The sequence below is a fragment of the Gopherus flavomarginatus genome, chromosome 5 (assembly GCF_025201925.1).
Source record: "Gopherus flavomarginatus isolate rGopFla2 chromosome 5, rGopFla2.mat.asm, whole genome shotgun sequence".
Classification (NCBI taxonomy): Eukaryota; Metazoa; Chordata; order Testudines; family Testudinidae; genus Gopherus; species Gopherus flavomarginatus.
In genome coordinates, this window is record NC_066621.1 from 24,846,465 (window position 1) to 24,870,043 (window position 23,579).

At 57.5% G+C, this 23,579-nt stretch overlaps 1 protein-coding gene across 2 annotated transcripts in view; it reads left to right on the forward strand.

Annotated features, from left to right (window-relative positions):
* CACNA1S (calcium voltage-gated channel subunit alpha1 S) overlaps positions 1–23,350 on the forward strand; it is a 111,464-nt gene extending 88,114 nt beyond the window's left edge. For both annotated transcript variants that reach the window (XM_050956069.1, XM_050956070.1), the window contains 8 exons: positions 3,601–3,702; positions 3,858–3,982; positions 5,604–5,732; positions 7,650–7,840; positions 17,662–17,738; positions 18,635–18,729; positions 20,423–20,560; positions 21,959–23,350. In XM_050956069.1, the coding sequence (XP_050812026.1) occupies positions 3,601–3,702; positions 3,858–3,982; positions 5,604–5,732; positions 7,650–7,840; positions 17,662–17,738; positions 18,635–18,729; positions 20,423–20,560; positions 21,959–22,135 (1,034 nt within the window). In that variant the 3' untranslated portion in view covers positions 22,136–23,350. The remainder of the gene's footprint in view (positions 1–3,600; positions 3,703–3,857; positions 3,983–5,603; positions 5,733–7,649; positions 7,841–17,661; positions 17,739–18,634; positions 18,730–20,422; positions 20,561–21,958) is intronic.
* Positions 23,351–23,579: the final 229 nt, after the last annotated feature.

The window sequence follows — 23,579 nt, forward strand, 5'->3', positions numbered from 1 at the left end:
GCAGAGTGACAACCGAGGCTTCAGTGCAGACTTTTCCCGAACACTGCGCTCTGGTACACGCCTCTAGGTCAGAGGCAGCTCCACAGTTCCCTCCTCCTTCAGGAGCTACTGCAGTGGAGCACCCATTGGGATACTCCTTATAGAAGAAGGCGCGGTTACTCACCTTGTGCAGTAGCTGGAGGGCTTCAAGATGTGTGTTGTTATGGGTGCTCTACTACCCACTCTCTTTCCCCTCTGCTTTGGAGTTCTGTTTCACGGGACGTCAAGGTCGAGAAGGAACTGAGGGCAGTTCACTTGAGTAGCCTTGTTTATCCCGGTACAGGGTAGGAGGATGCTGGGAGGGCATGCATGGGCCGAATGGGAACGGCTACCAAAAATCTCCAGTCAGAGGCACATGCGCACCTGAAGTGGAGCACCTATAGGGACACACCTCTCGAGGACCTCTAGTTACTGCACAAGGTGAGTAACCTCTCCTTCTCTGGGGGCGGATACAGCAGCCATCGGAGCACAGGGAGCGACATCACGCAGCAGGTAAAGACAGGAAGGTGAACCACAATTCCATCTATTTCAAATGGCAGAGGGAAATTCAGGAGGTGGGATTGAGATGGAAGTAGGGTTGCCAACTGTCTAATCCCACAAACCCAAACACTCTTGTCCTGCCCCTTCCTGAGGCCCTGCTCCTTCTTCGAGGTGCCCCCCCCGCTCACTCCATCCCCCCCTTCCTCCGTTGCTCGCTCTCCTCTACCCTCACTCACTTTCACTGGGCTGGGGTAGGGGGTTGGGGTGTGGGAGGTGGTGCAGGCTTTGGGCTGGGGCCAGGGCTGGCTCTAGGTGTTTTGCCGCCCCAAGCAAAAAAAATTTGGCTGCCCCCCCGTCCCAGCCTTGGGCTCCCCCCCGCAGCCCACTGCTGCCCCAGCCCTGTGCTCTCCCCCCGCACCCACACCCCCTGCCGCCCCAGCTCTGGGCTCCCCCCTGACCATTGCCACCCACACACACCTCCTGCTGCCCCAGCCCTGGTCTCTCCCCCGACACACACCTGCACTCTCCTTCTGCCGCAGCCTTGGGTCACTGGTAACTCACTCCCAGGGAAGGTAATTCACAGGAATTTTGGTTGTGCACAGAACACAGACAGGATTGATTCCCATACAGTTACAGAGCTGCAGTAAAGTGGAACAATTTTCAGCGTGTGTGATTGGAGAATATCTGGATGCATATTATAAGACTGTCCTCCATAAATGAGGAAAAGTTGAGGTGCCTTTATTATTCTTTTGTTCCACTCTTTCTTTCTATGGGGAATTTGCCAGTGCAATATCTGTGTCTTCCTTTTAAAGAAACAAACAAACAAACAAACAAAAACGCAATGGCTGTTGAAAATAGCAATTCCAGTCTTAATAACCACTGGGAAGCATTGCTTGCTCAATTTTATCCTCCTTTTTCTACAGCAAGTTACAGTGGATCAGTGTATTTGATTTGGGAGAAATGAAGTAACAGCTACCCAAACTGAGCTTGAGCACTCCTAAATTTTGAGGTGTTCAGATCTGGAAAGCAGGTGCTGGGGGGGGGGGGGGCTGTGGCTCCACGGGGGAGCACAGCAACATGTATGCAGCAGTGTGTCTGGCACTGCGTGGAGCCAGACACGCTGGTCTGAGTGGCACGGTAAGGGGGCTGGGGGGTTGGAGAAGGGATAGGGGGTTCCAGGGGGGGCAGTCAAGGGACAGGGAGCAGGGGGGGTTGGATGGGACAGAGGTTCGGTGGGGTCAGTCAGGGGCAGGGAGAAGGGGGGGTTAGATGGGTCAGAGGTTCAGGGGGGCAGTGAGGGGACATACAGCAGTTGGATAGGCATGGGAGTCCCAGGGGTTTGTCAGGGGACAGGTAGGGGATGGGGTCCTAGGGGGGAGTTTGGGGGGTCTCAGGAGGGGGCAGTTGGGGACAAAGAGAAGGGAGGCTTAGATAGGGGGTGGGGTCCCAAGGGGCAGTTAGGGGCAGGGGTCCCAGGAGGGGGTGATCTGGGGACAGAAAGTGGGGGGGGTTGAATGGGTTGGGGTTTCTGTGTGGGGCAGTCGGAGGGAGTGGATGATGGTAGGGTGGAGCTACCCTCCCTGTGGAGTGTCCTGTTTTTTCAATGTTAAAATATGGTACCCCTACCACTCACATCGCAGCTCTCCACTCACAGCAAGCTGCAGCATCAGGTTCCTCCCCTTCCTTTCCGGTTGGTACTGGCCAAGGGAATGCTGGGAAATGTAGTTCTTTCCCTGCTCCAGGGTTGGCTCTATAGGCAGGGAGCTAACCAAGGAACTACAGCTCCCAGGGCCCCTTGTGGTTCTCAGCTCCCATGCTGGATCCTTGCTGCCGCTGCAAATGGGCTGCCCCAAGCACCTGCTTGCTTTGCTGGTGCCTAGAGCCACCCCTGGGGCTGAGGGGTTGAGAGTGTGGAAGGGGACTGCGGGCGGAGGCTGGGGTGCAGAAGGGAGTGCGAGCTCTGGAAGGGAGTTTGGGTGTGGGAGGGGCCTCAGGGCTGGGGCAGGGGGTTGGGGTGCGGCTCCAGCCAGGCGGCACTTATCTCGGGCCACTCCTGGAAGTACCTGGCATGTCCGGCTCCTAGACTGCTCTGCGTGCTGCCCCTGCCTGCAGGCACCGTCCCCGCAGCTCCATTGGCTGCAATTCCCAGCCAATGGGAGCTGCAGAGTCGGCGTTCAGGGTGGGGGTTAGCGTGTAGAGACCCTCTTGGCCACCTCTCTGCCTAGGAGCTAGAGAGACTTGCCAGTTGCTGTTGGGAGCGGTGCAGAGCCAGAGCAGATAGGGGGCTTGCCTTAGGCCCACTGCGCTGCCAGACTTTTAGCAGCCTAAAAGCTTCCGGACTGACGTCAGTAGCCTCTGGGAGATCAAGCCCGATTTCAGGAGACTCCTGGCCAATCCAGGAGGGTTGGCAACCCTAGATGGAAGCTGGGAAGGCCGTCAGGGTCAGCACTTGTAAAAAGGTGCCCTTGCATTTTTAATGGCCATAAATGGCCGAGGCAACAGTTTCATATCTCAAAAACCAATAGCCTAATCCACATGGTGACCCCTAACAGCCCTCTCTTAGGGCACTGACTACTTCCCATGTTACTAAAACTGTTTCCTTTAGCATCCAGGTGTGCCGGCAAAGTCTTCCATCCACAGCCAGGCGAGACTGTTCCCTGTTTAGCATGTTAAAGTCCAAGCTCACAGCCCAAGATAGCTGTCACAGCATGCTGTGAGCCCCCTCCCTAGGCTCACCCCTCCCATTTTTCTAGGATTGTCCCAATTTCAACAAGGCCAGGGTGTGTCATCCCATCCTGCTGCCTCCCACTCTTCAGGCACCATGCCAGGACAGAGTCAGAAAGTCAGGATGACATGAGACAGTGTTTTTTTTCTGAATGAACCTAACACAAGTGGTGGGAACACAGACGCAGCTGCGAGCGGAACCCCGAGTGCTCTAGAAAACACGGATGGGCCTTTGCGCGGGTGACCGCGGACAAGATGGAATTCACCCACTGCGTCTTGGCTTTCTCTTTAGCCGTTGGCTGTGTGCGGTGTTCCCTCGGGGCAGAACGAACGGATCGGTGGTTTGTTTCCCCACAGGTAACTTTGAGCAGGCCAATGAGGAGTTGAGGGCCATTATCAAGAAGATCTGGAAGAGAACTAGCATGAAACTCTTAGACCAGGTCATTCCACCAATTGGAGGTGCGTCTTCCCATGAGTGGTCTGTTTGCCATGCTCCCTGGCTTATTTCTCCCCGGCACCCTCTGCGCCCCCTCGCTGCCCCACACCGCTCGGATGGGGGCTGGGTATAGCCACTGGGCAGGGTTAATGGCCTCACTTGGCTTTCTCCCCTCCAGAGGATGAGGTGACCGTGGGCAAGTTCTATGCGACCTTCCTCATCCAGGAGCACTTTAGGAAGTTCATGAAGCGCCAGGAGGAGTATTATGGGTATCGGCCCAAAAAGAACACCATTGCTATCCAGGTCAGTGCAAACAGGTCTGGGGATCCCAGCCGCTCCTCTTGCCTGGATAAAGGAGCTAGCTTGTCCCTCCTGCACAAGGGCAGGGCAGGGCTCAGGAGGCATAACTGACTAGTCCCCTGGCATGGGACTCAGGAGACCTGGGCTCGGCCACCAGCGCTGCTGGGCAAGTCATTTCCCCGCTCTGTGCCTCAATTTCCCCAGATGTAAAATTGGGATAGGGACACTGACCTCTGTGGTAAGGCACATTGAGATCTCCTCGTGAAAAGTGCTACACAGGAGCTAGGTGGTGGTGGTGTTATATGCCAAGCAAGGTGGGAAGCAGGCCTAAGTATTTGCAGGTGTCGGTACGAGGCTGGCAGAGGAATTCTCGAGGGTGGCTGGAGAGGAAGCACTGGGACAGAGCTGAACAAAGAGAAACAGAGACAGGGAATGGTCTGTGGGTGGAAGTGGTCTAAGTGTCCCTTAGAACACTGGAAATGGGGCTGCACAAAGGGTACATTGCATGGGAGAGCCCGTGGATGACCCCAAACAGGTTTCAATGTGTAAGTGAGGGGACCCCATGTTAAGAGGAACAGCCCTGAAGCGGAGCAGGCTGGCTGGGCCTAAGGGAGCGCTTGAAGGTTGCCTCCTCAGGGCCTGGCAGTCGGTCTCTGCTGCACACAGCTTGGACTGGGGCCTTGACTGAGCTCTGGGCTTTCAAGGGCTTCCCATGATGGAATCTCAGAGCTGGTGCCCCCCGCACCACCCTTCCAGCAGCTCTGCTCCTTCCACGGCAGCCCAGGCTCAGTCTCTACAGGCAGCGCGCTCTAGAGGAGTAAGCACGGTGGTGAGCAGCAGGACTCCTGGGTTCTTTCCCCGCTCTGCCACTGACTTGTGTAGCCATGGGCAAGTCACTTCCCTCCTGTCTGCCTTGGTTTCTTCACCCATGAAATGAGGACAAAGAAGCAGGGACAAGGGGAAGGTCTGAGGCTCGTGTCGCTCCCTGCCCCCTTCTGGCTGATGGAACAAACAGCCCCACGCAAGAGTTTCAAACTGGAGTCCAGTCTCCCTGCATCAGAGGTCCTGGGGGGCATGTCCCGAGCACCGAGGACTCCTCCCCTGGGGAGATGGGAGCATTTCTCTTGTCCAACCTGGAATGCAGCCATGTCTCAGGGTTCCCATGGCCTCCCTCCGGGGTGTAGGATCATCTGTCCCTGGGTGTCAAATCCAATTCCAACATGTGCAAGGTGAGATGTGCCAGCCCCCATGGCCCTGTGAGAGGGGCAGAGATGCCTCTGCCCTAGAGAGACACCCTCCACCCTATGGCTCGGCCCATTTACCCTCCTCCAGCCCCTTTGTGTGAAGTCCCCCTTTCCTCCACACCCAGTGCACAGAGATAGCGCCGTGGGAGAGGCTGCTGAACCAGCAGGCACCAGACCACCCCCTTTGGGAAGTAGGCAAGGCAGCCTGGGCTCGGTGAAGACAGTTGCGGGGCCAGGGCTGAGGGTTCGGGGAAGGAAGCTGGAGCTGCCAGGCCACTGGGCTTTGCCGAGTCTCCTTCTCCCCTTGCCTGGTGAGGAAAAGCTCGCCCTGCCACCAGCAGCCCCGTGAGTGACCTCCCTATCTCTGTCTGTCCCACCAGGCCGGCCTGAGAAGCATCGAAGAGGAAGCCGCGCCCGAGATCCACCGAGCAATCTCTGGAGACTTGACTGCCGAGGAGGAGCTGGAGAGGGCCATGATGGAGGCAGCGATTGAGGAAGGGATATACAGGGTGAGCACAGTGGGAGGTACCACCATCTAACCCCACACTTACCAGCCCCACCGTCTGTGTCCCATGTGGAGCCTAGCACACTGAGAGGTGACTGCTGCAGACAGGGTAGGGGCCAGACAGCAGGTGCCAGGGGTGAGTGATGATGCCCGAGATCATAGTCATATTGTCATGGTCGCTTGGTGCCAAACGCTTGGGCAGGACCCAGCTGTGTGTGAGCACGTGAGCCGGCTAGGGGGAACAAAGCCACCAGCACGGGAGATGCCACAGTCCATGGAGATGGGCCTGATCACAGAGGAGAGTGTTAGTCACAGGAAACCACATCATCGACTGGCTAAGTGGGTACTGGGTCACCGTCTCCTCTGTTCCCAGGTGTTAGGTCGGGGTGGGCAAAGTTTTTGGCCTGAGGGCCACATCTGGGTATAGAATAGTATGGCAGGCCCTGAAAGCTCACGAAATTGGGGTTGGGGTGTGGGACAAGGTGAGGGCTCTGGCTGGGGGTACGGGCTCTGGGGTGGGGACAGAAATGAGGAGTTCAGGGTGTGGGAGGGGGCTCCGGGCTGGGTCCGGGGGGTGGGGTGCAGGGTGGGTTGAGAGCTCTGGCTGGGATTGTGGGCTCTGGAGTGGGGCTGGGAATGAGGGGTTTGGGGTGTAGGAGCGTGCTCTGGGCTGGGACCGAGGGTTCAGAGCGTGAAGGTGTATCAGGGCTGGGGCAGGGGGTTGGGGTGCAGGCTCCAGGCGGAGGGGGGGCTTAGGGGTGCAGGCTCCAGGCGGCACTTACCTCAAGCGGCTCCCAGAAGCAGTGGCATGTCCCCTCTCCGGCTCCTATGTGGAGGTGTGACCAGTCCCATCCACAGGCGCCACCCCTGCAGCTCCCATTGGCCATGGTTCCTGACCAATGGGAGCTGCAAGGGCGGTGCTTGGGGCAGAGGCATCATGCGGAGCAGAGTCCCCTGGCTGCCCCTACGTATAGGCTGCGTGGAGAGGCCCCTGACCCTGATCCCTGGCTGGAGCGGGGCAAGCCCCAGACCCCGCTCCCCAGCGGGAGCTTGAGGGCCGGATTAAAGCAGCTGGTGGGCCAGATCCAGCCTCCGGGCCGTAGTTTGCCCACCCCTGTGTTAGGTGGAGCTGCGGGCTGGTGACCTGACCTCAGGAATCTCTGAGTTCTAATCCCAGCACTGGTGTTATCTCCTTGGCTGTCCCTTCCCCTCCCCTGTACAATGGGGATTATGGTAATGACCACCCCCCCGGACCACAGAGCAGGATATTAACCAGTTAATGTGATGGAAGAGTGCTCGTTCCTGGGATGGACTGGCTAGCGTGTATTGGCACCTCTGCCAGGTGCACAACTATGTGTCACAGACCCAACACTGCTGACAGAAATTCCTTCTGCACTCACTATGCTGGGAGCTTCCAATTGGCTGTGGTGTAATGATAGCCATGGCAACCCAGGTCACCAACAGTCTGTGACAGTGTCCTGCCCAGTCTCACTCCTCAGGGAATCCCTCGCATTCAGAGCTGCCTGTGAGTCGGGGAGGGTTTATCTGGTAGGAGATGCAGTGCTGCCCAGTGGATGGGCTGGGACTGGTCTGCAACTCAGGAGACCTGGGTTCTATTCCCAGCTCTGCCATAGACCTGCTGGGTGACCTAAGGCAAGTCACTTCACTGCTTTGTGCCTCAGTTTCCCCCACTGTGACATGAGGTGCTGAGCCCCCTATTGATAAAGTACTTTGAGAACTGCTATGTAAGAACTGGGACTGTTATTACTGCTGCCCTGCTGTGCATGATCTTAAATTCAGATACCATAACGGGCCTTTGCTTGGTCGCCATGTGTCCAAACCCATCCAGACCGTCGGACAGAGAAGCCTCGAGAAGCGCCACTGTCAAGGCCCGCTCTGACCTCTTCCCTCTTGGTTCCAGAGGACGGGTGGCTTGTTCGGTCATGTTGATTCCTTCCTGGAGCGGAACAGCCCCCTGCAGCCCCATGTGACCAGCCAGAGGCCCCTGCAGTTCACCGAAGTGGGGAGCGAAGACTTGGACTCTCCCGTCTTCCTCGATGACTTCCCCCCAGACAGGAACACCAACGCCAACAACAGCAACACAGCCGCACGGTAATGCTCGGTGGTCGGAGACAGCCCCCTAGGGTGCGTGGTGGCGGGGGCCGCAAGGGAATGTGCTGTCTGTATAAACGGCACAGTCTCCATAACGAGGAATCCGACTGTGCAGCTGCTGTGACTTGGGGAGCAGGGGAAAGCTCGGCGCTCGGGGACTGTGAGCGTGTGTGCCCAGATGCAGCCATGGGCGCTTGTGCGTGCGTGCACATGTGAATGTGCACCCGTGCATATGTTTACTCTTGTGTGGGTCGGGCCAGACACAGGCCACCTCACTCCCCTTTAACCATGGGAGGGTGCAGTTTCTGCCTTCAAGTCTCAGGCAAAAACAGATGCCTGCATTGCCCAAGTCTCGTTTACAGAGCATGGCACATGCCTCCCCATGGACAGGCAGCTTCACCCCTTCACTAGTGATTCTCAACCTGCATGTGCGGCCCACAAAGTGTTACCTGGGCCACAGGCTAAGAACCACAGGGCCTCCCATCTAACGCCCCCACAAACGCCTATGCTCAGTGCCCCCTGCCCACAGACCCCTCCACAGAGTGGGGGGCAGAAGCAGAGAACTGGATGTGGGGTGTGGGGCAGGGACCCCAACCTGGATGCTGCTGTGCAGGGACCCCTAACCCCGACCCCTCGCTGTGCGGGAACCCCAAGCCACCCCCAACTGTGCGGGGCTGGGAGGCAGCCAGGACCCTGACTCCAGGCCCTGCCAGGACCCCACTGTACAGGACCCAGCGGCAGCAGTCTGCCTGGACCCTGCCACGCGGCAGCTGGTTGCCTGAACCCAGAACCCACTGCATGGCAGGGCAGGCGGCAGCTGGCTGCCTGGTCCCAGGGCCCGCCTTGTGGTCTCTATCACACAGCTGAGCGGGCCACAGCTATGTACTAATTGGGCTGCAAAGGGCCGCCCAGAGGATTCCGGGGGCCTGGGGCCATCGGCTGCAGGCGGCTCCAGTGGACCTCCCGCAGGCGTGCCTGCGGAGGGTCCGCTGGTCCCGCGGCTCCAGTGGAGCATCCGCAGGCATGCCTGCGGGAGGTCCACTGGAGCCGCGGGACCGGCAAGCGGCAGGGCGCCCCCCGTGTGGCGAAATTCTAGAGCCGGCCCTGTTCGGCGGCGGGGGGCCCTTGCTTTCCGGGACCCGCTGCCGAAGTGCCCCAAAGACCTGTGGCAGGGGCCCTCCGCTGGCGAATTACCGCCGAAGCGGGACCTGCCGCCGAAGTGCAGCCCGCTCTTCGGTGGTAATTCGGTGGCGGGGGACCCCCACCGCGGGTCTTCGGGGCACTTCGGTGGCGGGTCCCGGAACGGAAGGGCCCCCCACCGCTGAATTACCGCCAAAGACCGGGTTGCACTTCAGCGGCAAGTCCCGCTTCGGCGGTAATTCGCTGGCTGGGGGGGTCCTTCCCCCAGGAGCAGAAGGACCCCCCTGCCAGCAAAGACCAGGAGAGGAAGAAGCTCCGGGGCCCGGCCCCGCAAGAGTTTTCTGGGCCCCCTGGAGCAAGTGAAGGACCCCGCTCCAGGGGCCCCGAAAAAGTCTCGTGGGGGCCCCTGTAGAGCCCGGGGCCTGGGGCAAATTGCCCCTCTTGCCCCCCACCCCCCCGTGCAGCCCTGGGGCTGCATGTAGTCTGTGGGCCATGGGTTAAGAACCAATGTTCTATACTGTGCTTCCCATAGGGCACACTTGGGGTTAAGGAGAATACAGTGCCTCTTAAAAAAGTGGGATCACAGTGCCTTTGAAATCGGCTATCCCAGTACAGCTGGTGCAGATCCTGTTTACACCAGCAGATGTCAGACTAATCCCAGCAACAGGCATGGTGTAGCTGCCAGGCTGTTTTATCCCAGAGGAAGATCTGGCCCCAGATTATTGATGGGGCAATTTAGGGTCTCGAACAGAGCAGAGACTGATTTAGAGCAGCAGTGAGCAGAGCTGCTCTGACACCAGAGGGAGGGGAGGGGCTCGGCCCCACTGCAAATTAGGCTGTGTGATTTCAGGTGCCCAGGCTAAAGCTCTGGTCACTGAGACTAGTTCTGTGTAGCAGATATTTTGTTTTGTTTTTTTTAAATAATGGAGATATACCTGTCTCCTAGAGCTGGAAGGGACCCTGAAGGGTCATCAAGTCCAGCCCACTGCCTTCACTAGCAGGACCAAGAACTAATTTTACCCCAGATCTCTAAGTGGCCCCCTCAAGGATTGAATTTATAATTCAATGCTCAAACCACTGAGCTATCCCTCCCCCGCAAGTTTTTGTGAAGATGTGCAGCATTTGTGAAGCCCTGGACAGCTGTAGGTGCAATGAATGGTGCCTGCTGGCAGACTGCCCCTCCAGGGCTGCCCAGTGACTGTTATCCATATGGACACTGCAAGGACCTAGGGCTGGCCCCAGCACTGGCATAAGCAGTGTGACTCCTTTGGCCTGAGCCCAGTTGTGCCCATCTGTACGTGGCTTTCGGTTTCCCAAACCCTTCTTCACTCCCTCTGGCCCTAGCGGTGATGTTATGTAGTTAGACAGCTCCAGAGAGTGCAGAAAAAACACAGCCACCTCCCAGAGCTCTTGTAATTGAAGCATGGCATGCCCTTGGCAGGGTCATCAGCAGGGGTTGGCTGAGGAGGGGAACCTCGGATCTGAATGCATCAGCTGCTACTGCTTTAAGGCCTGTAGCTCAGCAGCAGCAGACCCAGAAATGTCACTGCATGGTCCAGCCAGCAGGGGGCGATAGACTGCAGCACTGTGCTAGCCTGGGGCCGGACACCTGGACAAAACAACACAGGAGGGACAGAAACAGGAGGGCGGCGAAACAGAGGGACAAGGGTTACCCCACAAACATAACGAGGTTTCACCCATGAGTCCTTCCGCTATCCGTCCCGGTGGGCGCTCCACCGTAGGATGTGTGTGCCCTGGACTGGAGCCTGCGACGTGGTGCTGGTGGGCCTGTGCTGGTGTAACGACACTTTGAGCAACCCTCCCGTTTTGCAACTAGCTCCGAGAGACAGGATACAGGGAGGCGAGAACCCGCCACCACTCAGCTCCTTCTCAGCCACCTGTGGCTCGAGATCGAGTTTTCGGCGGGTAGCTATGTTCTGCTTCCCACCTTTCTCTCACCTCGGGAAAGACTTTTCTCACATATTTTCATTTCTCATTTGTTTTCCGGCCCGATAATTTATTTTCATTTGTATTTCATCTGGCACGTTTCTGTGCTCTGGGAGAGGGCGTTCCCCGTCTACTCCTGGACCTTTCTTTGTGCCAATCAATCTGTTGTGCCTAACACCCCAAGCAGGGGCGGCTCTAGGGATTTTGCTGCCCCAAGCACGGCAGGCAGGCTGCCTTCGGCGGTTTGGCTGCGGAGGGTCCCCTGGTCTCGTGGCTTCGCCTGCGGGAGGTCTGCTGAAGCTGCGGGACCAGCGGACCCTCTGCAGGCAAACCGCTGGAGGCAGCCTGCCTGCCACCCTCGCGGCGCTGGCAGAGCGCCCCCCCCCCGTGGCTTGCCGCCCCAAGCACGCGCTTGGCGTGCTAAGGCCTGGAGCTGCCCCTGACCCCAAGGGCTAAGCCCTGCCAGATTTGCCACATTTCTTTTCCCTGCAGTGACGGACATTGGAGTTGCCTGCGGTGTTTGGGGAACTCCTCCGTCCCCTCAAAGTGTGTGATCTGTCTGGTGTTTAGGGGCAGGCCCAAAAACAACAGGAAAACAAAACTAGCAGTCCTGTTAATGGGACGTGCTCTAGCTCTGGAGAGGTCCACTTCCCCCCAGGCATTAGCACCAGCTCCTTCAGGCATCAGCCCTGCCTCAGCTGGGACCACGTAGATGAAGCCTTTGAAGAGGAGAAAGCAATCCTCTCCATCCAGAGACAGAGAGAAAAGGGGTAGGTTATCTCATAAGACTCACTCTCAGGAGTCCTCGTGTCCATTAAGGGTTACTGTAGAGGCTCCGACTGAGTCCAGTATCAAGGCGTCGGTACCATGTACCTGATCCTCCATGGCACCATAATCCACATGAGGATACCACACATCCCTTGGCACTGGCTTCTGACCCCGGCTCTGAAGTGAGATGGGACCCTGCATCCACCTCAGTACTGCAGCAGTCTCCATCTCAAGGTCCACATTTTCACCTCCGGCTGTCAGCGCCCTCCGGCTCCTTCCAGGTTTCAGTTAGCTGAAGAGCTCATCATTTCGGAAGAGCCTGACTCCATTGCTATGGGATCCGTCAGAGCCTCCTCACTGGTACAGCCCAGGCATCTGCAGGCCAAAACCCACCCAAGCCTCCAGCAATCAGCACCCGCCACATTACCTGAGCCATCACGTAGCCTCTCAGCTCTCAGTACAGGAATCCTTCCTGGTGCCATACCATCCAACTGCCAGGGGTCCCTGTACCAAGGAGGACCATAGAGAACCCGCCAGGCCTCACAGACCCTGAGGCGATAACTGTCATTGAGGACACTCTCCCTGTTCCTTCCCCTCATCAATGGGAGTTCTGGAGGCCATTTTGGCAACCAGTTCCACAGGATACCAAGAAGAGATTACAGGCACCCACTGGTTCCATTCCATCCATGGCAAGCAGCTGTCCATTTCCCGGTACCATGCACTTCTTCAGTACCGGACGATACACAGCAGGAGTCAGAGCCTCCACCTGAGGAGGTCTCACCTCCTTCAGCTGAGTCTTCTTCATCTGTGGTCGAGGCGGTAATGCCATCCCTGCCCTCCTCTGCTGATGAGTCTGAAACATTCCAGGAGCTCATGAAGAGGCTGGCAGATTCTCTCCAGATACCGCTAGAGGAAGTCCAGGAGTCATAACGTTCTGTGAATATCAATCCCTAAGGAAAGATTGCTCTGCCCGTTAATGAGGCATTGCTATCCCCAACACAATTCCAGCCACCTGAAAGAGATCTGATAAGAAGTACTACATCCCGCCAAAGGGGAGGGAGCACTTCTTTTCCCACCCTCACACTAATTCCTTAGCAGCCAATGAAAGGAGCCATTAGACTCGATCTAGACCCTCTCCAATAGACAATGGATCCAAGAGACTGGACGTACGGGGCAGGCAGAGCTACTCACCAGCGGGTCTTCAACTCCGTTGTGGCAATTTCGGGCCTGGGTGGTGAAATGGGACTTTACCACATACTCAGAACTTACGCACTTCATTGAACATCTGCCATGAGACCAATTTCAGTCCAGCGTCATGGAGATCCCATCCTTCCTCCTCTGGGGGGCAATCAGGCTGGTTCCAACAGCATTCATTAGGAAAGGATTCCATTCCAACTACTTCCTAGTTCCCACGAGAGATGGAGGCGGGAGGCCGATTCTTAATCTCAGAAACTTGAGCAACTAAGTTCTAGCACAACAGTTCAGCATGGTGACACTCGCTCCCATTCTCCTATTGTTGGGTCCAGGACATGGGCTCATCACGCACGACTTACAGGACGCCCATCACACAAGTGTTTGCTTTGCTTTGTAATCGGAACAGACCACGGTCAACATCAAGTTGTCCCCTCCGGACTCTCCACAGCGCTGAGGGTGTTTACGAAGTTCCTCTTGGCAGTAGCAGCTGGTCTCTGTCAATGAGGAGTCTTGGTATTCCCATATTTGGACACCTGGTTGATCAGGGGTTTATCACTCCAAGAGGTCCAACCAGCCGTGGCCAAGGCGTTAACTAGGACTTGAATCACAACAAATCAATACTAACTGCCATGCATCTGAAGAAGTGAGGTTTTTTACTCACGAAAGCTTCTGCCCAAATAAATCTGTTAGTCTTTAAGGTGCCAACGGACTCCTTGTTGTTTTGCGGATACAGACTAACACGGCTACCCCCGATACTAACTCCAATGTAAAGGATAAACTGCATAGGAGCCACCCGAGAGCCCACAACAGCAAAAGCCTATCTATTCTGGGAGACATCTTCCACCCTACCTGGCCTAATCTTGGTGCTACAGTTCAGCCCATAAACAACCATGAGGGCTCGTCTTCCACTCTTGGGACACATCCTCCTGCACGTTCATGACTTCCTATGTGAGACTCCATCTCAGATGTCTCCAGGATGTGGTTTAGAACAGTAAATATCCCAGACAGACACCACTGTCCAAAGGGGTCACAGTGCCTCAGAAGGTGTTGGATCCCCTTACATGACAGAAAGACCCACAGAGGGTGTCACGGAGTGTGTGGGAGTCAGGGCCCTGCACCCCCCACTTCCTGCGATTAACTGTGACTCTAAGCCAGCCAGTAAAACAGAAGGTTTATTAGACGACAGGAACACAGTTCCAAGCAGAGCTTGTAGGTACAACCAGGACCCGTCAGCCAGGTCCCTCTGGGGGGCAATGATCTTAGACCCCAGACTTGGGGTTCCCTGCCTCTTCCCAGCCAGCCCAAAACTGAAACCAAAAACCCCTCCAGCAGGCTCTCTCCCGCTCCTTCTCTCCCCCTCTCCCTTTGTCCAGTTTCCTGGGCAAAGGTGTTGACTCGCCTCACCCCCATTCCTGGCTCAGGTTACAGGCTCGTCCCTCACCTAAAGTCATCCCCTGCTCGCCCATCTCCCATGCAGACAGTCCCAGTAAAACTAAATGACATTCCCAGGTCAATCCACCCCACTCCTTACTGCATCACAGAGGGTCTGTGGGAACCCCATTCTTGCATCGCTCACCATCAAAGATCCTTATGACAGATGCATCCTCTCTGGACCCCAGAGCATGGCTCCCGAATGGCTCCCTCGATCACGGAGTTAACTCATTTGGCTGCAGTTCAGTCAGTTCGTTTGGCAGATAGCCCAGAACCGGCAAGACTTGGAATGGAATGGAAACACTTTTGCTCTTGATGCTCTCTTTCTTCTTCCCAAGCCCTAGAAGTTGCCCTTTCCAAATTACTTGACCGTCAGCAGGAATTAAAGATACTGGGTCTCTCCGTGACCTTTGTTAGATTGTTGGTGGCTGCTTTCACAGTTTCCAGTCACTCATCCAGGTGCTTCTCAGTTTTGTCACAGCCAGATTCCTCCAGGCTCTATACAGCTGGTTTCCTCCTGTTTGGGACCCGCTGGGACCTCAACCTACTTCTTAATGCTCCAGTGAAAGTCTCCTTTGAACCAACGGCCACTTGCTCTCTCCTCCATATCACCTTCAAAATTTCATTCCTAGGCACCATTACTTCAACAAGATGAATTGGAGAGCAGGGGGCATTCCTGGCTGACACACCGTATCCCACCCTTTCATAAGGACAAGGTTCTACTGTGTCCCCAGCCCTATTTTCTTCCTAAGGTCTCCTTGGAAGATCACTTTAACCAGGAGATTCGCCTACCAGTGTTCTACCCACATCCTCAGGCCTCCAGAGAGGTCTCAAGCCTTCATTTGCTGGATGTTCGACGGGCCCTTGCCTTCTCTGTGGACAGGACTAGGTCCTTGAGGGCCTCTCCCAGGCTACTTGTGTTGCTAGCAAAATGAATGAAGGACCAGCCTGTTCCTAGTCCATACAGGGGTTGTCTCTGTGTTGCAGGTTGTATTTTAACCTGTTATGACAGAATGGGGGTGCGTCCCCATCCCTCCACGGTGACAGCACATTCTACTGGAGCTCAGTCCACATCCAGTACGTTCCCATAGCAGAAATCTGCAGAACTGCGACTTGGTCTTCTGCCAGCCCTGTGCCAAGCATGTCCCATGTCACCTGCTTCCAGAGAGGACACTGCCTTTGGTGATATCGTTCTCCAAACAGTCCTTGACTCACCTCTGTGGCATACCGCTCCTCTCAGAGTTACTGATCTGGAGTGCCCTTCGGTGAGGTGCCACAGGGATATATGCTCGATGAAGAAGGGATGGTGACTTACCTTACATAACTTGAGTTCTTTGAGATGCTTCATTCCTATGGTGCTCCACCTTCCTGGCTTCCTTCCCCTCTGCTGCGGATATGTCGCCCCATTTCCCTCCTTCAGAGTACAAGGTGTGACTCTGTGCAGGCCTGCCAGCACAACTGCAGTCTCCGCATGCACATCCAGTGGTGGAGCACCTGTCGAGCCAGAACATCTCAAAGAACCCAGGTTTCAGAGGGGTAGCTGTGTTAGTCTGTGTTCACCCCTGTTGATATTCACCTCTTCAGTGGTTGGGAATGGGCCACATCCACCCTAACTGAATTGGCCTCGTTAGCACTGACCCCTCATTTGGTAAGGCAACTCCCATCTTTTCATGTGCTGTATATTTATACCTGCCTACTTTTTTTCACTCCATGCATCTGATGAAGTGGGCTCTAGCCCATGAAAGCTTATGCCCAAATAAATTTGTTAGTCTCTAAGGTGCCAAAAGAACCCAGGGTAAGTCACTTCTCCTTCTTCACACTTAGTGATGCTTTCCTCCTGTCTGACTGTCCCAATTCACCTCGTCTATCTATCTATCTATCTATCTATCTATCTATCTATCTATCTATCTATCTATCTATCTATCTATCCCGAGACAGACCCTTCTATCATGTATCCATCCATCTGTCCATCTTACACATCCATCCATCCATCCATCCATCCATCCAGTACCTAGAGTGTCTGTCTGCCCAGGCGTTGGTTCTCTCTCTAATACAAGTGGTGTTTATGCTGTTTTTATTAATATGATTGGGTGGGGGTGATTATGGGGGGGAGGAGATGATCCCAGAGGTGCTGAAGAAGAGGAGGGAGTGTAGAGGAGGGAGAGGATGAGCCCAGAGGTGCTGAAGAAGAGGAGGGAGTGTAGAGGAGAGAGGGGAGCAGCCCAGAGGTGCTGAAGAAGAGGAGGGAGTGTAGAGGAGGGAGGGGAGGAGCCCAGAGGTGCTGAAGAAGAGGAGGGAGGGTAGAGGAGGGAGGGGGGAGCCAAGAGGTGCTGAAGAAGAGGAGGGAGGGTAGAGAAGGGAGGGGAGGAGCCCAGATGTGCTGAAGAAGAGGAGGGAGGGGAGAAGAGGGAGGGGAGGAGCCCAGAGGTGCTGAAGAAGAGGAGGGAGGGTAGAGGAGGGAGGGGATGAGCCCAGAGGTGTTGAAGAAGAGGAGGGAGGGTAGAGGAGGGAGGGGATGAGCCCAGAGGTGCTGAAATAGGGGAGGAAGGGTAGAGAAGGGAAGGGATGAGCCCAGAGGTGCTGAAGAAGAGAAGGGAAGGGAGAGGAGGGAGGGGAGGAGCCCAGAGGTGCTGAAGAAGAGGAGGGAGGGTAGAGGGGGGAGGGGAGCAGCCCAGAGGTGCTAAGTAGTGGAGGGAGGGTAGAGGAGGGAGGGGAGCAGCCCAGAGGTGCTAAGTAGTGGAGGGAGGGTAGAGGAGGGAGGGGAGCAGCCCAGAGGGGCTGAAGAAGGGGAGGGAGGGTAGAGGAGGGAGGGGAGCAGCCCAGAAGTGCTGAAGAAGCGGAGGGAGGGGAGAGGAGGGAGGGGAGGAGCCCAGAGGTGCTGAAGAAAAGGAGGGAGGGTAGCGGAGGGAGGGGATGAGCCCAGAGGTGCTGAAATAGGGGAGAGAGGGTAGCGGAGGGAGGGGATGAGCCCAGAGGTGTTGAAGAAGAGGAGGGAGAGTAGAGGAGGGAGGAGATGAGCCCAGAGGTGCTGAAGAAGAGGATGGAAGGTAGAGGAGGGAGGGGATGAGCCCAGAGGTGCTGAAGAAGAGGATGGAAGGTAGAGGAGGGAGGGGATGAGCCCAGAGGTGCTGAAGAAGGGGAGAGAGGCTAGAGGAGGGAGGGGAGGAGCCCAGAGGTGCCGAAGAAGAGGAGAGAGGGTAGAGGGGGAAGCTGTGGTGGACAGAGGGAAGGAGGCAGTGAGGGTCTGGCATGGTGACTGACGCTCATGATTGGAAGCCCTTGGATGGGTGGCTGGAGGGTGGTCCCTGAGCCAGCCTGACACTCTTTCCTGTCCCTGACAGGGTGCAGTACGAGGATGAGCTGCAGGGGGAGAGGATGTTGCCAGCATCCTGCCAGCCACGGCCGTACTCTGCCCTGGGTCAGTACCTTCAGCATTGTCACATCAGGCATTTCCTGGCCTTAATGGGAGGGGAGTCCTCGTGGAGCAGTGTCATGGCCTGGGGTAACTCCTGTCTTGCCAAATGAGCATAGGGTGGGACCCCATATTTCACCAAGTGGCCTGGCGGATGGACCATCTTTTGTCAGAGGGTTGGGAGGGATCCCTCCTTTTATTGGGGGGAACCCATAAAGCGTGGAAGGGAGTGGCCCCATTTTATGTGGGGGTGGGACTCCATTTTTCACCAAGGCTGCCGGGGAGCCCCCTTTTATCAGGGAGCAGGGACTGTTTCTTCATGGCCCTAAGGATGAGCAAAGCAATAGAAAGAGAAGCTAACACTGAAATTTCCTGCAGCAACGAATACAGATAACCTCCTTCCCTAGGGGTGTCAGTTCTGGGGGTGGGAGGGTCCTTTCCCCAGGGCGCCGTGGCCCTCAAGGGGAGGTGAAGCAGGAGGCTGAATTTCCTGGGGTGCTGCAGGCCGAGTCCTCCCTCAGCCAGCAGAGACAGGAGGTCATGGTGGTTTCCAGGAGGGGTCATCCAGGATCTCCGTTTTCCCATCCCCATATGCAGGCCTTGCTGGGGGCAGGGGCAGGCTGGGTGTAAGGCCGAGGGAAGCCACATGCTCAGCTCCTCCCTGTGAGTTAGGGGCACATCCGGTTCCCTCTGCCCCTCTCCGGGGGTCGCCAGGGGAGGGGTCTGGCCCAGGGCTGGCTGGGGCACGTGCACAGGACCTCCAAGTGCACCAGGGCTCTGCTTCCCCAGACCCCGCACTAGTCAACCCCTTCCCAGCTGCACCCCGCCCCCATGCCTCAGGGCCACAGCAGTGTCTTTCCCATGGACTCCGAACATGACACCCCCACTTCCCTTCCCCTCAGGCCACAACCGCTCCTTCTGCCTGGAGAAGCGGCAGCGGCGGCTGGACAGGAAACGGGCAGCCAGTGTCGGTGGATGCCCAGGGTGGGGGCTGCAGGTAAATGGCGCTGGGATATCATGTGGCTCATCTGGGGGGGGGGGGCTAGTCCCCCTCCCACTTTGGGCTGGCCAAGACAACTGGAAGCACCGGGTCCCCTGGGGCCAGCTAGCAGGAGATTCCCAGCTTGGCATCTGCCTTGTGCACTGTGTCCACCCCAGCCTGGTTGGCCCCTGGGAAGCAGGACGGAGCCTGTGCTCCTGGCCTATCTGCAGCAGAGACGCGGCCACAGGGCTGGGGGAAGCTGGGGTCATCCCAGTGTCCAGCCACAAGCCCCCCGAATGGCTCGGGTGCAAAGACACCCATCTCCGGCACCCCTGCCCTCTTCCCAATGGCAACTGGAATGGCCCACAGGGCTGGAGCCTCTGCCAGGGCCACCGGTGGCCAGAAGTGGGGATGGGCGTACCGAGGAATGGAGGACTGGGGGGCAGGGGTCATGCCTTGTTATATCCAGGTTTCATGGAGTCACTAGGCGATGCTCTGGAACTGCTCCCCACCAAGCCAGGCAGGACTTTGGGGAGCCTCCTCTCCCTTGGAGCAGACTTGTTCAGGGCAAGAAGCTCACACGTCTTCACCTCCTGGGTCTCTCCTTGGAGCATTCAGCATTCTCTGCCCCTCCGTGCGCTTCCCACTGCGAGCCCACCCAGGCGGGGTCCTGGGGAAGCCACAGGGTCCTGCACCCCCACTTTGCAGTCAGACGTGACTCTCAGCCAGCCAGTAAAACAGAGGTTTATTCGATGACAGGAACAGGGTCTAAGACAGAGCTTGTAGATAGAGCAAACCGGACCCCTCGGCCGGGTCCATTCTGGGGGTCAGTGAGCCAGACCCCACGTCTGCACTTCACTCCTCGTCCCCAGTCAACTCCAGACTAACAACCCCCTCCAGCCCCTCCTCTCTGCTCAGCTCCTTTCCCGGGCCACGAGGTCACCTGATCTCTTTGTCTCCAACACCTTCAGCTGGCACCTTTGCAGAGGAGGGGCCCAGGCCATCAGTTGCTAGGAGACAGAGTGCCAGGCATTTAGGTGCACTGGCTCTTTGCTCTGCCAGATACTTAAGAACTGCCATGGGGACACTGAGGCACCAACACAGTATTCAGAGAAAACATTAAGAACATTCCTAGTTCATCACAGCTCTGCTATGTAAGGAGATAAGGCTCCTCTATCCATTCCCCTGTCCTCTTCCGCCCTGCGCTCCAGAGGAAAGGATAAGGCCCCTGGGGCTATGGATAGGGGGCTGTTGCTAGCCTGGGGGAGTTGGCCATTGACTCTACAGGAGCCGAGTTCAAGCGACTGGGCAGTATCCTGGAGCTCAGAGCTTGGTCCCTGGTCTAGTGCCCAGCCAGGCAGCTGTTGCTGGACTGGCCCTCAGGTTCTGTACCATCGCCAACGATTGCCACATCTCCTTAAACTAACCAGGGCACCCGGCTGTTCCTGAAGCCTGGCGGGGAGCAGGGCAGGTGCAGGTAGTGCTGTCAAAGTGCCGAATTGTTGCCCCGCAAGAGGCTGCGCTCTTCCTCCAAAGGGGTGCCACCGGGCGGCTCGCGGATGCCATGGCAGGCGAGAGGGCTCCGAGCTGCTCTGCAAGCCTGGGGGGTGGCCCCTGGGCAATTCCAGGGACTAGCCCCCACCTTGCCCACCCATTGAGGCTGTTGCAGCACGTTCAGGATTTGACTCTGGGTTCCTTCTCTGCCCAGCTGCCCAGAGAGGAGGCTGCTGCTCAGGAGCGGAGAGCGGAGCTGAGCTCCGAGTGCCAGCTGGATGGTGGCAGTGACACGAACGGGGAGGGAGACGCTGCTGCCTCTACCCCAGCCACCACCTTACTCATCCAGGAGGTAGCAGTGGGGCAGCATCCTTCAGGGGGACTGGCTGGGGTGGGGCTGAAGAGACTGTTCCTGGGGGAGCAATGAAAGGAGGCGAGAGGCCATAGCTCCTGGAGTGGGAGGCCAGAGGACAGAGGCAGGATGGGATAGGGGGAGTTGCCAGCCCTGAGCCTATGGATGGGATGGGAGCAGAGCTCACACCTCGTTAGAGGGATCAAAGGTCATCCATGGGGTGGTAAAGTAGGGCAACGAGGGGACCTGGAGGGACCAGAATGGGGTGAAAGCAGAGATCAGTAGTGATGCTGGCACAGCGGTAAGGCAGGCAGAAAGCCAGCTGTGGGATAGACGCAGGAAGGGAGCTGTGGGTTGGGATTGAGGGGCACCAGCAGAGCTGTATGTGTGAGGGGAGCCCAGGACTGGGATAGCAGGGGCTGCAGGTCGGGAGGGACAAGCACCGGCAGAGCTGAGGGGAGCCCAGGGCTGAGATAACAGGGACTGTGGGTCGGGATTGAGGGGCACCAGCAGAGCTGTATGTGTGAGGGGAGCCCAGGACTGGGATAGCAGGGGCTGCAGGTCGGGAGTGACGAGCACCGACAGAGCTGGGGGGAAGCCCAGGGCTGAGATAGCAGGGGCTGTGGGTCAGGAGTGAGGAGCACCACTGGAGCTGGGGGGAGCCAGGGCTGGGACAATAGGGGCTGTGGGTCGGGATTGAGGGGCACCAGCAGAGCTGTATGTGTGAGGGGAGCCCAGGACTGGGATAGCAGGGGCTGCAGGTCGGGATTGAGGGGCACCGGCGGAGCTGTGGGGAGCCCAGGGCTGAGATAGCAGGGGCTGCGGGTCGGGAGTGAGGGGCACCGGCCGAGCTGGGGGGAGCCCAGGGCTGAGATAGCAGGGGCTGTGGGTCAGGAGTGAGGAGCACCACTGGAGCTGTGGGGAGCCAGGGCTGGGACAGCAGAGGCTGTGGGTCGGGATTGAGGGGCACCAGCAGAGCTGTATGTGTGAGGGGAGCCCAGGACTGGGATAGCAGGGGCTGCAGGTCGGGATTGAGGGGCACCAGCCGAGCTGAGGGGAGCCCAGGGCTGAGATAGCAGGGGCTGTGGGTCGGGACTGAGGGGCACCAGTGGAGCTGGGGGGAGCCCAGGGCTGGGACAGCAGGGGCTGTGGGTCGGGATTGAGGGGCACCGGCGGAGCTAGGGAGAGCCCAGGGTTGGGAGAGCAGGGGCTGCGGGTCGGGACTGAGGCGCACCAGTGGAGCTGCATACAGGGAATTTGCCGAGCGCCTGCTCACACTTTGCTCTAGGCCCGGTTCGCTTCTGAGTGTGAACGTTCCCAGCTCCACGGGTTTGTGCTAAATTGGGAAGCGCAGCTGCACTGCACCCAGGGGTGGTTTCTCCCTTTCTTCTGCTGCAGGCTCTGCTCTCCGGTGGCCTCAGCACTCTGGCCTGCGACCCATCCTTTGTGACAGCCGTGAGAGCTGAGATGGCTGCCACCTGCCAGCTGGAGATGGTGGTGATGGAAGAGGCTGCGGCCGAGCTGCTGAGGGGAAGGGAAAGCCCGGAGGGAGTGGAGGCCGGTTCCACCCGCTGACACACCTTGGCCATGTCCCGGCATAGCTCCCCTGGGCCCAGCACGCCTGGCTCCCAAAGGCCATCTCCAGCCCCCGCCTGTGAGACACCGCCGGGGATCCCCCTCGCCAACGGTGCCAGTCGGGAGGTGCTGCCCGTTTGTGGGCTTTGAGAGGGTTACCGTGGAAACACAGCGCCATCTCCTCCCACGCACAGCCCTGACTGGTTGCTCTCTGCCCTGGGCCAGGCAGATGGGAGCCAGAGAAGGACTCGCCGGGCTGTTTGGGGAGGAGCGGCGAAGGCCTGAACTCCGGGTACATTTCCTACAGGGGTGTCTGGTGCTGCATGGGCAGGGTGTGCCCCCTGCCCTCCCAAGAGCTGTAACGTTTGCACCAGAGGCGCCATTAAGTCCCTGGCACCGCGATCGTGCTCCTCCGCTCTGTCCTTCAGTGCTCTGGTCTTCGATCAGAAGGAGGCCAGTGGAGACCCTTGGGGGCCTGCTTTCCAGCAGTGCTGAGCACCCGCAGCTCCAGCCAATGCCAGCGGGAGCCGTGGGTACCCGTCCCTCTGAACACCAGCCCCCTAGGTGTCTCCAGTCAGGCCTGCCGAATGAGCGGCCACTTTCCAACCATGGGGCTGAATGTACATAGCCAGAGCCGGCCCTTGCCATCTAGACAAGGCACCTGCTACAGATGGGGGATGAGGCCCAGCGAGGGGAAGGGGGAGATTTTCACTATTTATGTCGCTCTCTGTGATGTGCTGGGAAGTCTTGCCTCTCATTGTCACATGAGCCTTTGCAAACCAATGCTGGGGTGACTGGCCGAAGGTCACAGGGGGAGTCTGTGGCCAACGTGGGAACTGACCCCACATCTGAGTCCCAGCCAGAGCCTTAACCACGAGCCCACCCTTCCTCTGACACAGCATCCCTTCCTGTCCCAGGAGGCACGACCTGAGCCTGCCCTTGTCTTGGACCCTGAGCTGGGAGGGGCAGCTTGCCCCGTGATGATTTATTATTGCTATTACCCTAGTGCCTAGGAGCGCCCGTGTGATGCCTGGGGCTGTGCCAACACAGGACAGAAAGAAGTACGGTGCCCTAAGAGGCCAGCTCACCATGTAAGCCCTGGGTCGATCTCCCCTGTCACATTGTCTTCACCCAGGACAGGTGGCATTTCTGGCCGCTGAGTAAATTGCACGTGTGTTTTGTTCTAATCAGCCCAATAAAAAGGAGATTTGGTGCCTTTTGTGGTAAATTTCCCTGGCTGGGTTCAAAAGTGAGGCTGCCTCATCCTGTTTCAAAGCAGCAATAAGTGCTCTGGGTCAAATCTAGCTCAGATACAGCACCTGTTCTTAGTGTGTGTGCGGGGGTGGAAATTAACAATCAGAACAACTTTCTGAGTGGGGTGGATTCTGCTGCATCTGGATGGCTTCTTCCAAAAACCACAAGGCAGGGGCTTGAGGCAGGAACA